At 42.2% G+C, this 18,007-nt stretch overlaps 2 protein-coding genes across 4 annotated transcripts in view; both read left to right on the top strand.

Moving 5' to 3' along the window:
* Nucleotides 1–18,007, top strand: part of RERE (arginine-glutamic acid dipeptide repeats) — a 342,916-nt gene that overhangs the window by 17,064 nt on the left and 307,845 nt on the right. The window lies entirely within an intron of this gene.
* On the top strand, nt 10,916–12,003 carry LOC118087666 (cytochrome b-c1 complex subunit 6, mitochondrial-like). Its single transcript, XM_035120560.2, has one exon. The coding sequence runs from the start codon at nt 11,487–11,489 to the stop codon at nt 11,757–11,759; it is 273 nt and encodes a 90-aa protein (XP_034976451.1). The 5' UTR covers nt 10,916–11,486; the 3' UTR covers nt 11,760–12,003.

Below are 18,007 nucleotides of genomic sequence, written 5' to 3'. Positions count from 1 at the left end.
GTTTGCACATAATGCTAAGTCATTGCTTGCTTAAGCAGCAATGGTTCATTTAACAAACATGAGTTACTACAAGCTGTAGCACAGACTATCAGACCAACTGCAGGTTGCTTCTCCAAAGTTTGGCTGCTCTTGCCTAATGCACTTATAGTTAGGTGCAGTGCTTTTTTTGGGGGGGGGAAAGGTCTCGATACTCAACACAAAGTTGTTACAGTAAGTGCCACACATGTAACCCTTTCTGAGTACCCCCAGAAAAAAAACAATGATTTGGTGAGCATCACAAACTATGGTTAAGGAAGTGAGCTGGGTTCATATGTAACACAAAGTCATAGATAAAACAAGTCACAGTTTGTAAGCCAATCAATCATCATAGTTGTCAACCCTTCCGTTTTTGGTGGGAAACCCCCGAATTAAAATCCATTTCCCGCTGCAACCCCAGATTGTAAAATACCCCATAAATTTCCCGTCTCCTGGCTGGCTGCTCACTCACTTGCCGAGTGCTGCCGGAAATCACCTCTGCACATGCCCGGGTATGCGCAGAAGTGATTTCTGATGCCCAGTCATGTGGACATGGGCAGCCTGGCACCGGAAGTCGCTTCTGCACGTGTCTGGACATGCGCAGAACTGATTTCCGGTGCCGCTCTGCCCATATCTGGGCACCAGAAGTCGCTTCTGTGCATGTCTGGACATGTGCAGAAGTGACTTCCGGTGCCGCGCCGCTGCTGATCCCTTATTTTCCAATCCGGAAGTTGACAGCTATGTCAATCATGGCTTCAGATGGTGGTTTGTTGGCTGTCAACAAATCATAGTTAAGCTTCTGGGTAGGGTTCATAAATAACATTGAGCCATGATTTAATAAATCAAAATTTAGCATGATATGTGAATCAGACCACTGTTGTTTCCTTCCCTAGATTCAGGAGATACCAACTCTCTGCTCCCTTGCCCAATCTGTCGCTAAGAAGAGGACCAGTTTACTTTGGAGGCCAGTTTTGGCTTTGATCAAATACTTTCCCACATAAAATAGTATTTTTTGTGTGTGCTAAAGCTGTGGTTCTATATTATTGTTTCAATGGATGACACTGAAGCTAAAATTTCAAACCTGTAAGTCTTTTCTAGTAAAGCACTTAGATACCCAAGAAGTAGATTGACGGATCTGATTGCATGAAGTATCACAGACATGAAGTCCAGCTTTATGTTTTACTGGGTTGGGCTAAAGTCAGAATGGTCAACTTTACTCATATTGGAGGTGTTTCTGGTTACCAGAAAGGATCCTAGGCAGTGACCCAAAAGCTCTGGTAGCAGAATGAGTAGCTTTCACTTTGCATTCTCCACTTTTATGTTGCAGGTTTCAGGGCACATCTCCATACAATTTGCAGGCAAACACTGTTAAAAGCCCAGAAGAATAGCTGCTTCGTATCTTAAACTAAGGCAATTATAATTTGTAGAAACTAATCTTTCAGTGCGAAAAGATCTGTCGAGCACTTCGCTTAGCTCGTTATTCTGCCTTCTAATTTGCCAGATTAAAAGAGCCATAATTAATAGGGGCTCGTGCTTCTTTTTGGCATGAAAAAAATGGTAAGCACCCAGTGACATATATTACTTTAACTTTAATTAAACTGTGTACTGGGTTTTATTTATTTACCAGTTGCCTTCTATGTGTGTGTGTGTGTGTGTGTGTGTGAGAGAGAGAGAGAGAGAGAGAGAGAGAGAGAGAGAGAGAGAGAGAGAGAGAGAGAGAGAGAGACACTCCACCATGAAATGAAATGGATGTCTAAGTGGGAGAGTTGAAAATGGCCTATTCTGTGAATATCTGTTGCACCCTTCAGGAATTCCATGAAGGCAACTGAGTGGGGACTGGGAAAAGGAGAGGTAGATCTCCCTATTCCTCCTTTGCCATTCCACTTATTTTCTCTACTAACTGTGGAGGAAGAGAAGCTTGTCCCTCAGCTCTTTACATTCCTTTGCCAGCCTACTTTGGTAGAGAATTTTTTTTGAAAACTAGCCTGCTCAGAGGTCGGTAGTCTGTGCTTCCATGCTATCTGCACAGCAAGGCTATAAACTTTTAAAATTTCAGTTTTTTAAATATTTTGAGCCTTACATGTTGTACTGACTTTAAGACCAAATTTTAAAACATGCTACATCTCTACACATCATATGATTTAAAAATATTATATAGAATCTATGTATATGTACAAGGAACAGGCTTGCAGTCTAAAACTGGACACAATGGAGGACGGGCATGGAAATAGCCGCTGGGGTCAGGTCAACAGGAAAAGAGTATCTCCCCACCCCTACCAGGCCAAAGATGACAAATGGCTAGGACTGCCCACCTGTCAATCACATGATGTCACAACATCCGGTGATGCTGCACCTTGAGGATCTGATTGTTGCAACTTCAAAGCATGGCAGGTGACTGCTTGAAAGCCCTTTTGCAGGCACCCCTGTGCTTCTCTTTAAACCTCAGAAAATGGGAGGTTTAAAGAGCAAGGTAGGGCTATTTGCAAAAGGGCTTTCAGACAGCCCCGTGCTGTGCTCTGGCTCTGTGTGCCTGTTTGCAGCAGGGGAACTGGCACATGCAGCTGAACTGCACAGGATTTAACCCTCGCTCACCAGCCTTATATAGATGTGCCCCACCATCACATGTACCCTAAAACAAGATACTGTAATCACATTTACATAGGAACAAATATGCATAGAAACGCAATCTGTACACCAAAGATTTGAAGTGTATAGTGTGGTACATGATAATCCAAAGTGCAGACCTTGGGTGGGTGGGGTGAGTTGGAGTGATCAATGCCCATACAATGGAGTTGAAACTTTAATTGCCCAAAGTAGTAGTAGGAATCTAAAACAGAGCAGTAGGTTGGAATATTTCTGGTGGGATTTGAATGATTGGCATCTAATGCTTACTGGCATCCTTGTCTGAATGACTAATATCTAGAGGAATTCGGAGCTAATTGGCATTTTGAAAAACAGAAACAAAATAGCATTGTCACAATATTGTAGGCTTATGTTGTATTCAGACTGGCTTTGTACTTTGCTTGATATATTGGTGCAATTTAGGTAAGAGTGAATGGAACATTGCGGGAGCAGATCAGTAGAATACTGTATCCTTAAAAGTAATGGAAGGCAGTGGAAATGCTTTTTGCAGGCTCTAAAATATTCTGGCAATAAAAGGAACATGGAAAATTTAAGGGCTGGCTTGAAACAAAAGAGCTTTGGCCAGAGTAGGTTGTGTAGTTTTTTCTTCTTCTTGTGATGGTCAATTAATTGACGTGAAAAGTGTCGGAGGAATTGCATGCTCAGATAAACAATCTGCTGAAACCCAGTGCTTAGCCTGATTGTGTTCAATGAGATCTGTTTAGTATTAACTGTGAAATATGTTGCAGCAGCAGTAATGAAAGCGATGGATGCCTTTTCTGGTGTTATCAAAATGCATTTAACAAGATTTGCTGTGCCTGAGTGCCTTTCATTGTAATGCTTTATGGTTCATACTAAAGCGATATAAGTAAGCGACATCCATCTTGTGCTGATATAAACTGATTCTGTATGCTCTCTAACAATAATGTTACACTTTTGAGTAAACATCCTTTTTTAATAGAAGCTAGGCAGGTTGTATAGTTCCAAGCAAGAAAATGTGAATCCTTTGCAGACACCAACACAGATAATCTTTGTGTTATCCTCACAAAAGAAATCTGCTTTCATTTGCCATGAGATGGCATCAAAGCATCCTTATATGGGCTTGGTGATGACAGTATTAATACTGAGGCTGGGTGACGATTTGAACCTGGGCCATCCTTGTCCTTTTCAAACAGCTCAACTGTTACAGCCGGTAATTTCAAATTTACTTTCATTTTGGGATTCTTTTCCGATTTGGGTTTTGTCTGTCAAGAAACCCTTGGACATCTGCCATAGAACCCAGGTGCATTGCAGAGGGTTTCCAGCATGTCCTGGAGCAGTGTTGGGTCTCAGTGTTGCCCAGCTTGATCCCTGTATCATAGAACATTGCCAGTATGCCCTCTGTGCCTCAATATGGTAATGGAAAGGCAAGTAGTCGTAGGCAAGTTGTCTTCATTCAATTGTCTGCTATTTATTGAATTTATAGAGGAACCCCAAATGTAACTTGGGGAAAAGTGGTGTAATTCTAGGCTGCCTTTAGGCCTGTTGGTCAGCAAGGTGCATCCTGCCAAGGTGGTAAAGCATATAGTCCTTTGCATGAGGAACAGCACAGAGATACAGGCTCAATTCAGATGTAACAATGAATTGCAGCTTGTTATGAGGGGAGCAGGGCATGCACACTTCATCTTCCATTACCCCCTTCTTCTGTGTGCAAGAGGAAACTAGAAACCCTGTAATCATCATTTGAGGCCCTTCTTCATTTACCTTCTCCATGAGAGGCAACACAAGAACAGGCCTTTTCTACAGTGACTCTCCGCTTGTGGGAGGCTCTCCCCAGGGAAGCTCACCTGGCACCTTTGTCACACACTATGCGCCAGGCAAACACCGTATTTTTTGCTCCATAAGATGCACTTTTCCCCTCCCAAAAAGGAAGGGAGAAAGTCTGTGTGTCCTATGGAGCGAATGTGAGAGCCAGAGCCAATTCAAGAAAGCAAAAAAAAAAATTCTTGTTTTTCTCCTCTAAAAACTAGGTTCTTTCTATAGTCAGGTGCGTCCTATGGAGCGAAAAATACGGTACATTCCTCTTCTCCCAGGCCTTTGGCCAAGTAGACCATATATGGCCTTTTAAACTAACTGTGTTTTCATTAACCTGCATGAGAAATAAAAGGTATTTAGTGAGCCTTTTAAAAAAGAGACAATTAAGAGGTCTTCCAGGTATGCAAATGCTTGCAGCAATATAAATTGTATGAAACAGCAGTTGCTGTGAATATGCAGAAAGTATGACTTCACACACTGCATAATTAAACTATAGACTTTGCTTCCAGAAGAGGTTGTGGTGACCATGAATTTGGATTTCTTTAAAAGAAGATTGGAGAAATAATGGAGTAGTAGGCTAGATTCTATCTCCACTTTTGGAAGTAGTATGCCTTTCATTCCCAGCAGCTGATATTTACAAATGAGTGCTGTTGCGCTAGGATCCTGTTTGCAGACTTCTCTGGCCATAGAATGCCTGCCAGTGCACTATGAGTTATTAACAAACTTAGGAAGAAGTAATTTTAATTCCTTGGACACTACAGTGCACTCAGCAAGTTTTGTAGATGCTTCTCTTAGAAGTTCACTTTGGAAGCGATCACGTACATGTTAATGGATTGGGAGACCATTCAGAACTTGCTGCCAACTATGAATTTTGGAGCATTGCCGTGCAAAAATAGTCTTGATGTGATATCAGAAGCATTGGGGAAGTTCAGACGGCATGACCATTACTTAACCTTTTCAAGTTCAACAACTAATGCCTTCCCTCTTGAACTTCTTAAAAATACTTTCACATTGCAGAGGATGGAGATGTGCATTACATTTTGCCTACTAAGGTGTGTGTGTGTGTGTGTGTGTATATATATATATATATATATATATATATATATATATATATATATATATATAATTTTAAGGGTTGTTGTGTGGTTTTTAAATGTCAAATGTGCTGAGACCCATTCTTCAGTGTTTTTAAGTAGATATCTGAGAGCTTTCTAGAAAACAATCTGGAACTGCAAATACTACCATAATTATGATAAGGTGGTGATACAGGTTATTTTTCAGGCAGCTAGAAATGGGGAAAAGCCAGTTGTGCCAAATATATGGGATCATAGAAAATGAGGAGTTTAGCTCTCTACAATAAAAGCAAAGACTGTGTGTCACATCCTACCCAAGCTCAGTGCTGATAGCAGGCATGCCGAGGCATTTGCTGTGGGCTTTGCCTGCCCCTGCAGTGCTTGCTATCACTTGGGCTCTTGTGCAGTGATGCTGCAGCTATCAACTTCTCTCCTACTCCCTTTGTGAGCAAAGAGCTCCCCTCCATTAATGATATATATTTAAAATACACACCCTCGTTCAGTGTCTGGCACTCATACTAGCTTAATTTGGTTATTCCCAAACATTGTTGCAAGGAAACTTCTGCTAATGTCTGCTAGGAAACTGTACTTCTGAGTGAGTTGCCATTCAAAGGTACACCTTCTGCTTGGTGGTCATAGGACAGCACACAGAGTGTGACAAGGAGTGAGAGATTGTGGGGGGAGGGGGGTCTCATTTAATCTCACTGTAAACAAATGGTACAGTGACAATAAAGTATTTCTTTCTATTTGCTTGTTCACCTTTTGTGGTGAGTAATTCAGCTTCCAGTTTGTTTTTATGGGCAAGGATAGTGATCCAATTGTATTGAATGTAGGTACAGCGTAATCCTTGGAGTCACCCCTTGTGTTTCTGTATAAGTCTGTGCTCTATGCTTGCCTTCTTTGAGTCATGATGCTTGTTCAGATCAATGGAAAGGATACAGGTGGGTTGAAAGGGGAATCTGTGGCTTGATGGCAGTTCTGGGGATTTTGGCTTTGAGCAGATCTTCTCTTCTCTCCCAATTCAAATCTAAAATAAAGGCTGGCAAATCAGACACACAGTTTAGTAAATAAGAAGCCGCAACAGGTGGTATATGACAGACAATGTCAGCCTGGTGACCTTGGTCATAGATGGTCCAGATGAATAATTAGATGCAGATCTTTCACTGAACATGTTTTGGAAAATTTTGACTTTTAAAAAGCAACTCTGCCAGTGCGGTTCTTTTGGCCCTAGGCAGATATAAATACGCCTTCAAAGCTGGGCTGGAATAATCATGTTCTCTCCTCCTTTTCCATAATTCTTTTCTGCAGTAATGTTTGTTCCTTTGGAAATGTTCCGCCTTGAATGATAAATCCAGCAATCCTTTGCCACCCTACGTTTGTATTTAATTAAGATGCCTCTTAAATCTTGTCCCAGCCTCTCTTCATCAGAAGAAAACTGAACTTGTTGTGACGAGAGGAAGATCTGTGAGCCCAGAATATCAATGGACTTATTCAGTGGAGGAAATATGTGTGTACACTAATTAAGGAGTGCATTATTGAGCCGCAGCATAATTAACAGGCGATGCCCCAAGTGTCTAAATATAAGCTCTTCTAACACTTCTGTCAAAAGGGCCCATAATTGTGTGGTTTTGCTTTATAACACAGTGGCTCTCTTTCTCTCTCTTTGCACCCCCCCCTCCAATTATCCAGTAGGAACTCTTGGGGAAAACAGACTTGGGATGGTCAGCAAAATTTATTAGGCTAGAAAAATCAGCAGCCTCCCCTCCACACCCCTATTCATTGCTTAAAGGAGGGTGAGGAATCTTTTTTCAGCTTGAGGGCTCCTGAGGGACCTTTTAGGCCAGATACCAGTGGTTGCTGGGTCTAGAGGCAAAAGTTGGCAATTCAGTGGATTTGTGCATTAAATATGCATAGGAACATAGGAAGCTGCCATTATGCCAGGTCAAGACTCTTTGTCCATCTAGTATTATCTGCTCTGACTGACAGTAGCTGTCCAGGGTCTTGGGCAGAAAAGGTCTTTCCCCATCACCTCCTACCTGATGCTTCAACTGAAGTCAGCAGGTGATTGAACTTGGGGCCTCCTGCATATGTGGTCTCTTGGGCGGGAGTTGCGTCAGGATACTGCCACAAGGCCTGCCAGTCCTCTTGAGGTTGGACTTATGATGGTGGGGGAAGCGGATAGCGAGCCTCAATAGTTGATCTTAACTGGTGGGCAATTTATTACAGGAGCAATACCGTACTTATTTCTGTTGCTTGTTTTTCCTGGTGTCTTTGAGTAGCGGCACAGGATCAGAGGCAGCATGGCAGCTGTAGTGACGTTGAAGGCAGCCGACTGGCTGCCATCTCAGCCCGCTGCACAAAAGTACATGGGCTTCTTGTTTTTTCAAAGCAGGTGCAACAATTAAATGCTAAGAACACAAAAGCTCCGTGGCAGAGAGTGTTTTGATAAGATGCACTCTAAAGCGATGGAAAATCCCTTTGGCTGTTGCCAGCTTGCTAAGTCTGTTGGATCTGCTGTGTGCAACATCTGCCACATATGAGAGCTTTGCTTCAATTCTGCTCTAATGGCTTCTCCTAGTTTAGGCCAGCCACACAGTTGATTTTAACTAGTGGGATGTGGGTGAGAAATGGTGGCAGCTTTTGTTTCTTGGGTGGCTTTTTATTATTTATTTTAAAACAACCAATTTTGTGATGCTTACAAAAAAACCAGAGCACTGGCTCATTCACCCAGGGAATTGGCCTGGCCTTACTTTGTTTATCTTGGTCCTGGAAATGTTTACTTTGGTCACCCACCAAGTTCTGACATGCAGTTTTAAAATTGTCAATTATCTGAGTGGCACAGGAAGGATGGCGAAAGGATTTAATATCCTTTAATTTGCCACAGCTAGAAGCAGGGAAGAGAAATAAATGATGTTGCTTCTTAATGTGAAAATGTTTTGTGAGCGCCATAAACCTGACACCAAAGCTGTATCCTTTTCTTCTTTCAACCCCCCCGCCTCCTTGTCAAATTAACACGATTGTGCATTTTGATTTTTATGTTAAAGCGATCTATGTCTTCAAAAGAGAGCATTCAGCAAGACATACTGAAGCAGCTAAGCAGGCTGATATTTTAGTAGGAATATTGCCAGTAATAAAAAGGACAGAGTTATGATGGCTTGATGCATTAATTTTAATAACTTCTGCTGCTGCTGTTTGAGCTTAGTTTTTCCCCCCAAAGGAGACATTCTTGGATAGCATCAGGAGCTGCCTTAAGACTCTGTTCATCTAATCTGATGGGCAGCATGTCTCCAGGGGCAGAGAGTTCTCCCTGCTACCTGACCATTTTCACTAGAGATGCCATAGGTGTGCCTGAGACCATCTGCCCTGAAATATGCTGCGCCAATGAGCTTTGCTGTCTCTGTGTCATGGTCTAGGGCAGAGATGGGGGAACTTGTAGCTCTCCATATATTTTACACTACAACTTCCATCATCCTTGACCATTGGCCATGTTGGCTGGGGCTGATAGGACTACCAACAAGACCTGGAGGGCCACAGGTTAGCCAGTGCTTGATTTGCCTCTTCAAATGGTTAACACTACAGTATGATGATATCACTGCTTGACTGAGTTAAAGGTGTTAACAGCTTGGGACAAGTTTACTTGTGGAATTGCCTTACCTACTTCATGCCTACTCGATCATTTTGATCTGTAGAACTTGCAGTGTCCATTCTGTGGTGGGAGCTAATGTTTAATTAGGGTTAATTTGGTCCATCATCTTTATTTCAGCATGGTGCCTGATGTCCAAAGAGAAAAAGATTGCCTCTATCACCTCAGGAACCATCGTACTGAGTTGGGCAAGAATATCCTCAGAGGCATCCAAAGTGGTGCATGTTTGGAAGTGTCCTGCCAATTGGGGTGAGGTTCAGAGGTATCCAAATCAGTGTAGTTTGGTCCCGCCATGCCAGATACTCATTTTTGTCTGCCATCTTGATTCAGAATGGCACCTGGCATCTAAACATCCATCTAAGACCAGCACCCCCACCTTGAGAACCCTCATGCCGAATTTGTCCACACTCTCTTGAATCATTTCCCAAAATATATAGTTTTCTCTCTGTAATGAAGCTTGTATGGTCAGTTAGTGATGATTTTGTTACTTTGGTGTTGCAAAACTGGATGTTTTGCACAGGCATCTAACCCAAGTCCTTACTCTAAAACAGAGGCAGAAAAGCAGTACTATTTAATAGTCTCTGATAGCATGATTTGTAGCTTGAAGCTCAGGAACCTGCCAGCATCTTGCCAAGTGGTATTAACGTATTGTACCCTGGAAATGAAACTTTAATCTTAATGACACTTTTTTCTTGTTAATGGCTTTGAATTATATTGTGCAAAAGGGGCTTTATTATTCTGGTTTAAAATTTATAATACATCCTTTTGCGCACACGCACACTCCCTCTCTTCCTCAATATATGCATTTGTAAAATGTAGGCTTCAGTTTTGGCTAAATAAACAGTAGTTTGTTAAATTCCAGGCTATCGAGATAGCTGTGTAGAGCTTGGCACTGGGCCCATAATGGTGGAAATAGATCTGTCTGTGGCAGGTGTGCAAGAAGGCATGAGGAAATCCTATAATTAAGGTAGGGGAATGTTGGCTAACACAGACACACACACACAGGCACACCTCCCAATTTTTGTGGGAAACCAACTTGACAGCATAGTAAATTAAACCTGAAAAGATGCATAGTGAAAGCGTGGGCACCCCCCCCCTGGAATTCCTATCGTAAAGTTGCTTTTGCAAATCCTAAATGTCTTCCATTTAAAATAAAATGTGCTTCTATTAACCTCCTTTCATATTGTAGCTTTCAGCAGCCTGCAGACCTGCCTGATTTGACTTTCTAATGTACCTGTAATGAATCTTCTGGGGAAATGGAGCAACCGAACACTGTGTAGTGTCTCTTGCAGCTCCATTGTAACGTATTCTGTCAGCACTGTCTACCTTGTGGGTCTTATTTAGAAAAAAAATAAGAAGGGGGGGGGTGTATTGTATGAAAACCTACCGTAAAACCAAACACTTCTTAAGCTGTCTTGTGTGACGCTGTCCTTGGTAGCAGTTGTGCTAAACCTATGCTGGTACAGTATCTTCCTTCTGAGGTAGAAATTCAGACAGGGGGGGAAATGATAGAGATATTGGCAAATAGTCTCCTGACAAGCTGAGGAGAGAGAATTGCTATGTACGTGATGCTTCAATAGCCAGCAAGGCAAGATCTCTGTGGCTCTGTAAATGCAGCATCAGTATACAGTGGGGGCATGTGGCACTCCTTTGCCAGACCTTTCAGTAACCTCAGCATTTCATTTGCCCTCCCTAAGGTAGCAGCTTGTAAGTCGGATATTATAACCGGGGTGGGGGTGGGGGGGTGGAGAGAAAAAGCCACAAAAAAGGAGGGTCGGCAACTGGCGTATGTGGAATTTTTTGCAATACTACATTCAGTATGTCACGCCGATTTGCCCCTTTGAAAGAGATGGAACACTGGAGATTAATAATGGAGGATTTATTCATTAAAAACTTTGTGTTATAATTGGCCATATGCAGCCACATTGAGGAACGACCGTTCACATTAGCATTTTTAATTAAACAGAAAGGTCTTGCCTCTAATATGGCAGGAGACACGGCTTTGAACGTTTTTCAGTTGCCTTTTGAAGTCCAGTGTAGGAAGAGGGTGAGTTTCTTTTTATAATAATGAGAGGCTGTACCAGTAATGACATACCAGGCTACACAGGGAAATATTTTTTTAAAACTTTTGTGCAATTTTCTTGCTAAAAAAACCCTGATTGTATTGATTACTTTTCTTTTTAAACAAGAGAACAATAGCTTAGTTAATATGGTGATTGAATCACTTTGTTTTTTTTGTAAAGCATTGATTAATACAGCTAGGCTTACAATTTTGTGAAAAATAACAGATTCTGTAGCTTCTGGGGAAGCGGAGCAAGGCTTGAGGGAGATTTGCGGCAATGGGGTGGCAGGATGAGAAGGCGCTGGAGGGCCGGAGTGGGGACCCCGAGGAGGAGGAGGAAGAAGAAGACCTTGTGGATCCTTTAACTACTGTCAGGGAGCATTGTGAACAGATTGAGAAATGTGTGAAAGCTCGGGAACGTTTAGAGGAGTGTAATGCTCGAGTGGCATCCAAGTCCCATACAGAGGAGAAGTGTACAGAGGAACTCTTTGACTTCCTGCATGCTAGAGACCATTGTGTGGCTCATAAACTCTTCAGCAAATTGAAATAAATGTTAATATAATCCTGTGTCCTCCTCATGCATAGCTGATGAAAACCTGAGTCTGTTCAGTTTGAGTAAACATGCAGCTCTGCACATGGGATACGAAAGTGAATGCAACTAACTCAATGGTAATTCTGGGAGAATATAAGAGTTGCCATCAGGATACATCTGTTATGTAGAAGATTTGCGGCTGCTTAACAAAGTGTTTCTGTAGACTTCTGATATTAAAGATATTTCCTGTCAAATGTGAAAATGTTTGCTTGTTATGACAGCCAAGACATCTTAGCATGCTCTGAAGTTAAACATTAAAAATTAGGCAATTAAAAAAAAAAATAACAGATTCTGTATCTGCATCACTAATCTGCTGATGAGCAGACTGTTTTGTTCCTATACAATAAAAAAAGTATTAAAATGGGCTCAAGTCAAAACTCTGATACAAAAACTCTGGGTGTGTACACACCATACATTGAAGCACCCCCTTTAAAGAATCCTGGCAGCTGTAGTACATTGCAGCTCTATAGGGTAAAATACAGTTCCCAGGATTCTTTGGGGAAAACAGTATGCTTTAAGTGTATGGTGTGAATACAGTCTTAATGTAGAACCACAGTACAACTCAGTTCATTATATTAAGAGGAATTGGAATGCACCTTGCCTTGAAAGCATTGCAGTGTGGATGGATGGCTTCTACCATTAGAATGGGTATCCAGATGCACCTCAGATATGTGCCTGATCCGATGTTGAATATGCACATTGACATCTCTTTATTACATCTTACAGATCTTTGCTGTTTTGGAATGTGCGTTGGGAAGACCGCCTTTCCTTCTACTGCTGTTCTTAATGTTCTCTGGTGATGAGTGCCCCATTTTGGAACACATCATGATTCAATTCTTTTATATATATATATTATTTCAATAATATATTTAATATTTATTATTTCATTATTAAATATAATTAGTAATATGGGTGTTGCGGTAGCATTATTATTTTCTGCCTGACAGTGTGGGATGTTGTTGTTGTTGATGATGATGATGCAGATGCACCCATTACTGGGACTTAGTTTCTTATATGTGATCCTAATCTCCTAGCTATGTATATGGTGGTACCAGATGATGGTGCTCAAGATGTGTCTGGGTAGGCAGGTAGCAGGAAATGATCTTGGGGTGCTTCTGAATCCAGCTTTGTTGCTGAAGACCTAGGTAGCCTCAGTGGCTAGAAGCACCTTTTATCAGCTGCACCTGGTATGACAACTGTGACCATTTCTGGACCAGGAGAGCTTGATCATGGTAGTTCAGACATTGGTGATTTAAATAATGGATCACTGCATTCTATGCAGGGCTTCCATAGTACTTGACCTGCAGACTGCAGTTGTGCAGAATATTATAGCAGAGTGGCTGAAAAGAGTAAGACCCTGTCAGGGTATAACACTGCTCAGAGATCTGCCTGTTTGTTACCTTGCCACATTCAAGGCCTTGCTGTTGCTATAGAGAGCCCTTAATGTTTTGGGGTCAGTTTGCTTGCAGGGTCACTTTTACCTCATATGTGCCCACTTGATTGCTTTGGTCTGTGGAAGTGGGATTTACTGGTGCCACACAATACTTGTTCTGCCCTTGTAAGAAATTGTTGTTTTAGTGTGGCAGCACCCACATTATGGAACTCCTTGCCTCTTGACCTCAGATAGGTGCCTTTTCTGTCTCTTTTTGGCTTTGTTTGGGAAAGCTTATGAAGGCATGTAGATTTTAATCTTCTACTATTAATTTTAATTATCTTTCAAATGTTTTTAAACTGTTTTTTATTGATGATTTTAATATTTCTTGTAAACTGCTTAGAGGCTTATGACAATCAAGCAATATATAGGTAAGGTAAAGGGACCCCTTTAGGTCTAGTTGTGACTGACTCTGGGGTTGCGGCGCTCATCTCGCATTATTGGCCGAGGGAGCCGGCACACCGCTTCCAGGTCATGTGGCCAGCATGACAAAGCCGCTTCTGGTGAACCAGAGCAGCACACGGAAATGCCGTTTACCTTCCCCCTGTTTATCTACTTGCACTTTGACGTGCTTTTGAACTGCTAGGTTGGCAGGAGCTGGGACCGAGCAACGGGAGCTCACCCCATCGCGGGGATTCGAACTGCCGACCTTCTGCAATATATACATTTCATTAAATAAATAGAATACCCATTTTTCTCATTCATTTATTTTGGTTTGCTTTCGGCTTATCCTTTGGAATGGGTGATCCTACTTTTTGCGTCCCCTCTCTCTCTGTGTTTTTTTCCCTTGTTTTTTTTTAAAGCACCTTTTAAAGGAAAGCACTTTTTAATAGCAGCTTGAGTGGTGTGATGACGCATCCCAACAGTCCCCCCCAAGAGAGGGTGATTATCCTGGAGAGATTTCAAACTCTGCATCATTTATGCTCACCTCCTTGCTGAAGAACAGCTTGCATTTTTAATGAAGGATGATTACATTTCATAAACAGACCTTTAAAAATTAAAATAATATTGATCCTTTTTCATTTAAGCTCTATTAAAACAGCATGCTATACATCTTTCTAATAGCTATAGGACAGATTGCTGTTAAATATAGAGCTCAGTGTGTGTACTTAGAGGCTTTAAGCAAAAGGGTGTGTGTATTTAGATGCCTGACTGTTGTTATACAGCCAATTTCAAATGTGATTTTTTTCTCCTTAGGGGGGAAAATGGTTCAGAAAGGTTCCTGTTCATTGACTTAATAAATGTGAAGGTAATTTCCCCTCTTTCTCTCCACCCAACACACTATTCACCAAATTCTGTGAAGCTCACAGTTTGATTTCTGAGAGGTCTTTCTTCCATTAAGGCATAAAATGGCCTCTTAACTTGCACCACCACACATTTCCTGGAGAGAAAAATGTGAAAGGCAAAACTTCCCTAGCACTGTGTATGCCATGTTTGAGCAATAATAGCCCTGATCATTCTTGACACCTTTTCTTTAAAATAGTGCCATCCAGTTGAACATTTCAGTGGCTTTAAACCTTTTAAAAAAACCTTGCAACACTCTCTACTTTGATTATCCTGATCTCATTAATATGTGGTGTGCATGCACAACACTCCTCATTGGTTTTCTTTTTGTTTCTGGACTGACCACTGTAGTTCATGTGTTGGTAACCTTGAGGCTGGATTACTGCAATGCACTATTGTGGGGTTGCCCTCGAACCTGGTCTGGAATTTACATTTGGGGCAGAATGTGGCGACGAGATTGCTGATGGAGGCACATGACCAACAATCTGAGACACCATTGTTGAAACATCTTCACTGGCTGCCCATCTACTACCAAGTCAGGTTCATTTTATTTGTAGTACAGTGGTACCTCGGTTTACGAACTTAATCCGTTTTGGAAATCCGTTCTTAAACCAAAGCCATTCTTAAACTGAGGTGCGCTTTCCCTAATGAGGCCTCCCGCCACCGGTGCCCTTTCACCCTTCGGCTTCCGTTCGTAGACCGAGGTAAAGTTTGCTAACCGGAACACTACTTCCGGTTTTGCGGAGTTCGTATACCGAATAGTTTGTAAACAGGGCTGTTCTTGAACCGAGGTAACACTGTGGTTAAAAAGCTCTAAACAATTTTGGTCCAGGCTACCTTAGGGATTGCCTAAACCCTTAGATTCCAAAGCAATTGCTGAAATAATCTGCCATTATTCTCATTGGCCCAGCACTGTGGAATATTTCTCCAATAGAAATTCAGCAGGAGCCTTCAGTGTTTACTAAAAACATTTATTTGCCGCCAGGCTTAGGCAGACAATTAAGATAAACACCCATGATAGTTAGCTGGTGATCAATTTTAAAAAGAATTGTTTGGTTTTTATTGTGTGTGCATATATATTTGTTGAAAATCGCTTTGATGTTCTTTATGAAATTGAGGCATATCGTACAAGGTTTTTTTAAATAAATAAAAAATCAAACTGCTGGTTTGACACCATACTTTTGAAGCTATGTTGTAACTACACCAGTGGTTTTCAACCAGTGTGTCGTGGTACCCTGGGGTGCCTTGAATGATGGTCAGGGGTGTTGGCAGCATTGGTCTCTGTCCCCCTTTCCTTCCCTCCCTCCTCTGATGCCCTCTCGCGTTTCTGCTTCCCAAAGTCTTGCATGACTGTTTGTTGCAGCAGCCCTGGCTATAAGCTCTGCGGGCAAATGGTGCCTCTATGGTTGGTCAGGGGGTGTTGGTTGCCAGAAACTGAAGTGACCTCAGAACAAGCAAGCACGCGAGGTATCCCAGCCACCCAGTCCACCAACCCTTGTTGTTGCGAATGGACAGACAAGCCCCAAGCCCCTTTGAGGCACTTCTCTTTGGGCAGGGCGGGGCAGCTCAGAGACCAGGGGTGGCAGCAGCAGCTGCCCAGAGGACTCCCAAGGAGAGGCAAGAGGAGAGGAGGCTGAGGGAACGCTCAGCAAGGGAGGGTGTTCAAAAAAGGGTGAGAGGCTGCCAACTCTGCAGGCAAGGGGTGACATAACTGGGCTCCTGAGCCCCACAGGGGTGTTGCAGAAAGAATGTATCTGGTCAAGGGAGCTGTGGACTTAAAAAGGTTGAAAATCTCTGTACTACACTTACCATCACGGAGAATGCTGGGAACTGTAGTTCCTTAAGGGTGCTGGGAATCATAGCTCCTGAGGGTCAACATGCTTAAGAAACCACAGTTCCCAGGATTCTCCATGATGGTTGAAGTGGTACAATAGTGCTTAAAGTGTGTAGTGTGAATGTGGCCTTGGTTGGAATGAGGGAGATGGATTCCCTTGGTTTCTGTGCCCCCAACTTTGGAACTCCCCATCTAAGAGGTCTGTGTTGCGCTCTCTCGGCTTGCTTTGTGATTTAGTGTCAGGGTATGTTTTGCTTTGTATAGGAAGATGTTTTGGTATTGCTTGGCCTGCCATAATTCATAGTAATCCTTCTGTGTCTTGACTTGGTTCCAAAATTATAATGTAGGTGCCAGTTTTATTATAATATCTAAAATTGCAAACTAATTGGGGCCTAAAACTTACTGTGGGAGTGATCCTGCCAGGGGAGCATATATAACACAGAATGCTACTGAAGAAGGCCCCTTTCCCTATACAGTAGTACCTTGGTTGACAACCATAATCCTTTGCAGAGGTTTGGTTGTAAACCAAAACAGGTTGTAACCCAAGGCGCACTTTCGCCAATGGGGCCTCCCCCCCAAAATGGGTTGTTATATAAAAAAAGGGACACGTACTTCCGGGTTTGACATGGTTGTAATCCAAAATGGTTGTAATCCAAAGCGGTTGCAAACCAAGGCACCACTGTATTTGTCACCTACCTAGGCTAGAAACAGCTACAGAGACCTCGGAAGATGATTTTAAAGCACAGTCTGACATGGAAGAAAAAGGTTCTTAAGAGTGTTGCATTAATGTAAGCACATACGGAAATGACCACATAACACACTTGCCACATGAGTAAGCCCATTGGTTCTTAGCAAGACTCTCCTGCTACCCTATGGCAAGTAACAGTCACCGCCAGATGAACCTAGCAGGGAAGTTTACATAAAACTGGAGGTAAATTCTTATGAGGTTTTCATTTCTTTCAGCTCTTCAACATATAGCAAATTATTAACATGGGTATGTGTGGATAGGTTGGCTAGTAAAGCACCCATCTCTCAACAAATTAGTTTGCGAGGATGTGCGTAATAGCTTTTTAGAGCATCACTAAATATCAGTAAGGGCCATGAACAGTCAAGAACATTTTATTTGTGTGCTGGGGCAGGGATGATTGTGGTGGTAACTCACTCCCCATTAATTTCAACAAGCCTCATGCACTGTTGTGCCTTCAGCGGCGAAAAGTCACCGTCTTTTCATGTGCATTGTTACAGTGTCATTGCAACACTATATAGAGGTATAGCTAGCAAAGATAATGGAGAGATGTTGCAAAAACATGATGGCTTTATGTCCGCATGTTCCTTCACTTTGATAGGCTGCTGAGCTTGGAATGCCGCTGTACAGAGCTTCCTACCTCTTTTTTTTTGTAATGGCTGTAAAATTGCCAGCTCAATAAACACAGCCCTTTAGATAATCACCAGTTGGAAATCTGTAAACCGCAAGGGGAGTATAAGACATATGCTAGATGTTGCAGATCTTGGAACGAACTGAAATCCAAGTATATACTTGATGGTCTGTGTGTGCAAACTTGTGTTACGGGCAGGGGAGGTGGGAGGAAGCATTCATGTTTTTGTTTAAAGCAGAAGTCGCTAGGCTAATTTTGTTGTCGCTCTCAAAAGTCTCTC

This window comes from Zootoca vivipara, chromosome 6 (genome assembly GCF_963506605.1).
Source record: "Zootoca vivipara chromosome 6, rZooViv1.1, whole genome shotgun sequence".
Lineage (NCBI taxonomy): Eukaryota > Metazoa > Chordata > Lepidosauria > Squamata > Lacertidae > Zootoca > Zootoca vivipara.
The sequence above is the reverse complement of the archived record's forward strand: the minus strand, read 5'-3'. Positions and strand labels throughout refer to the sequence as shown.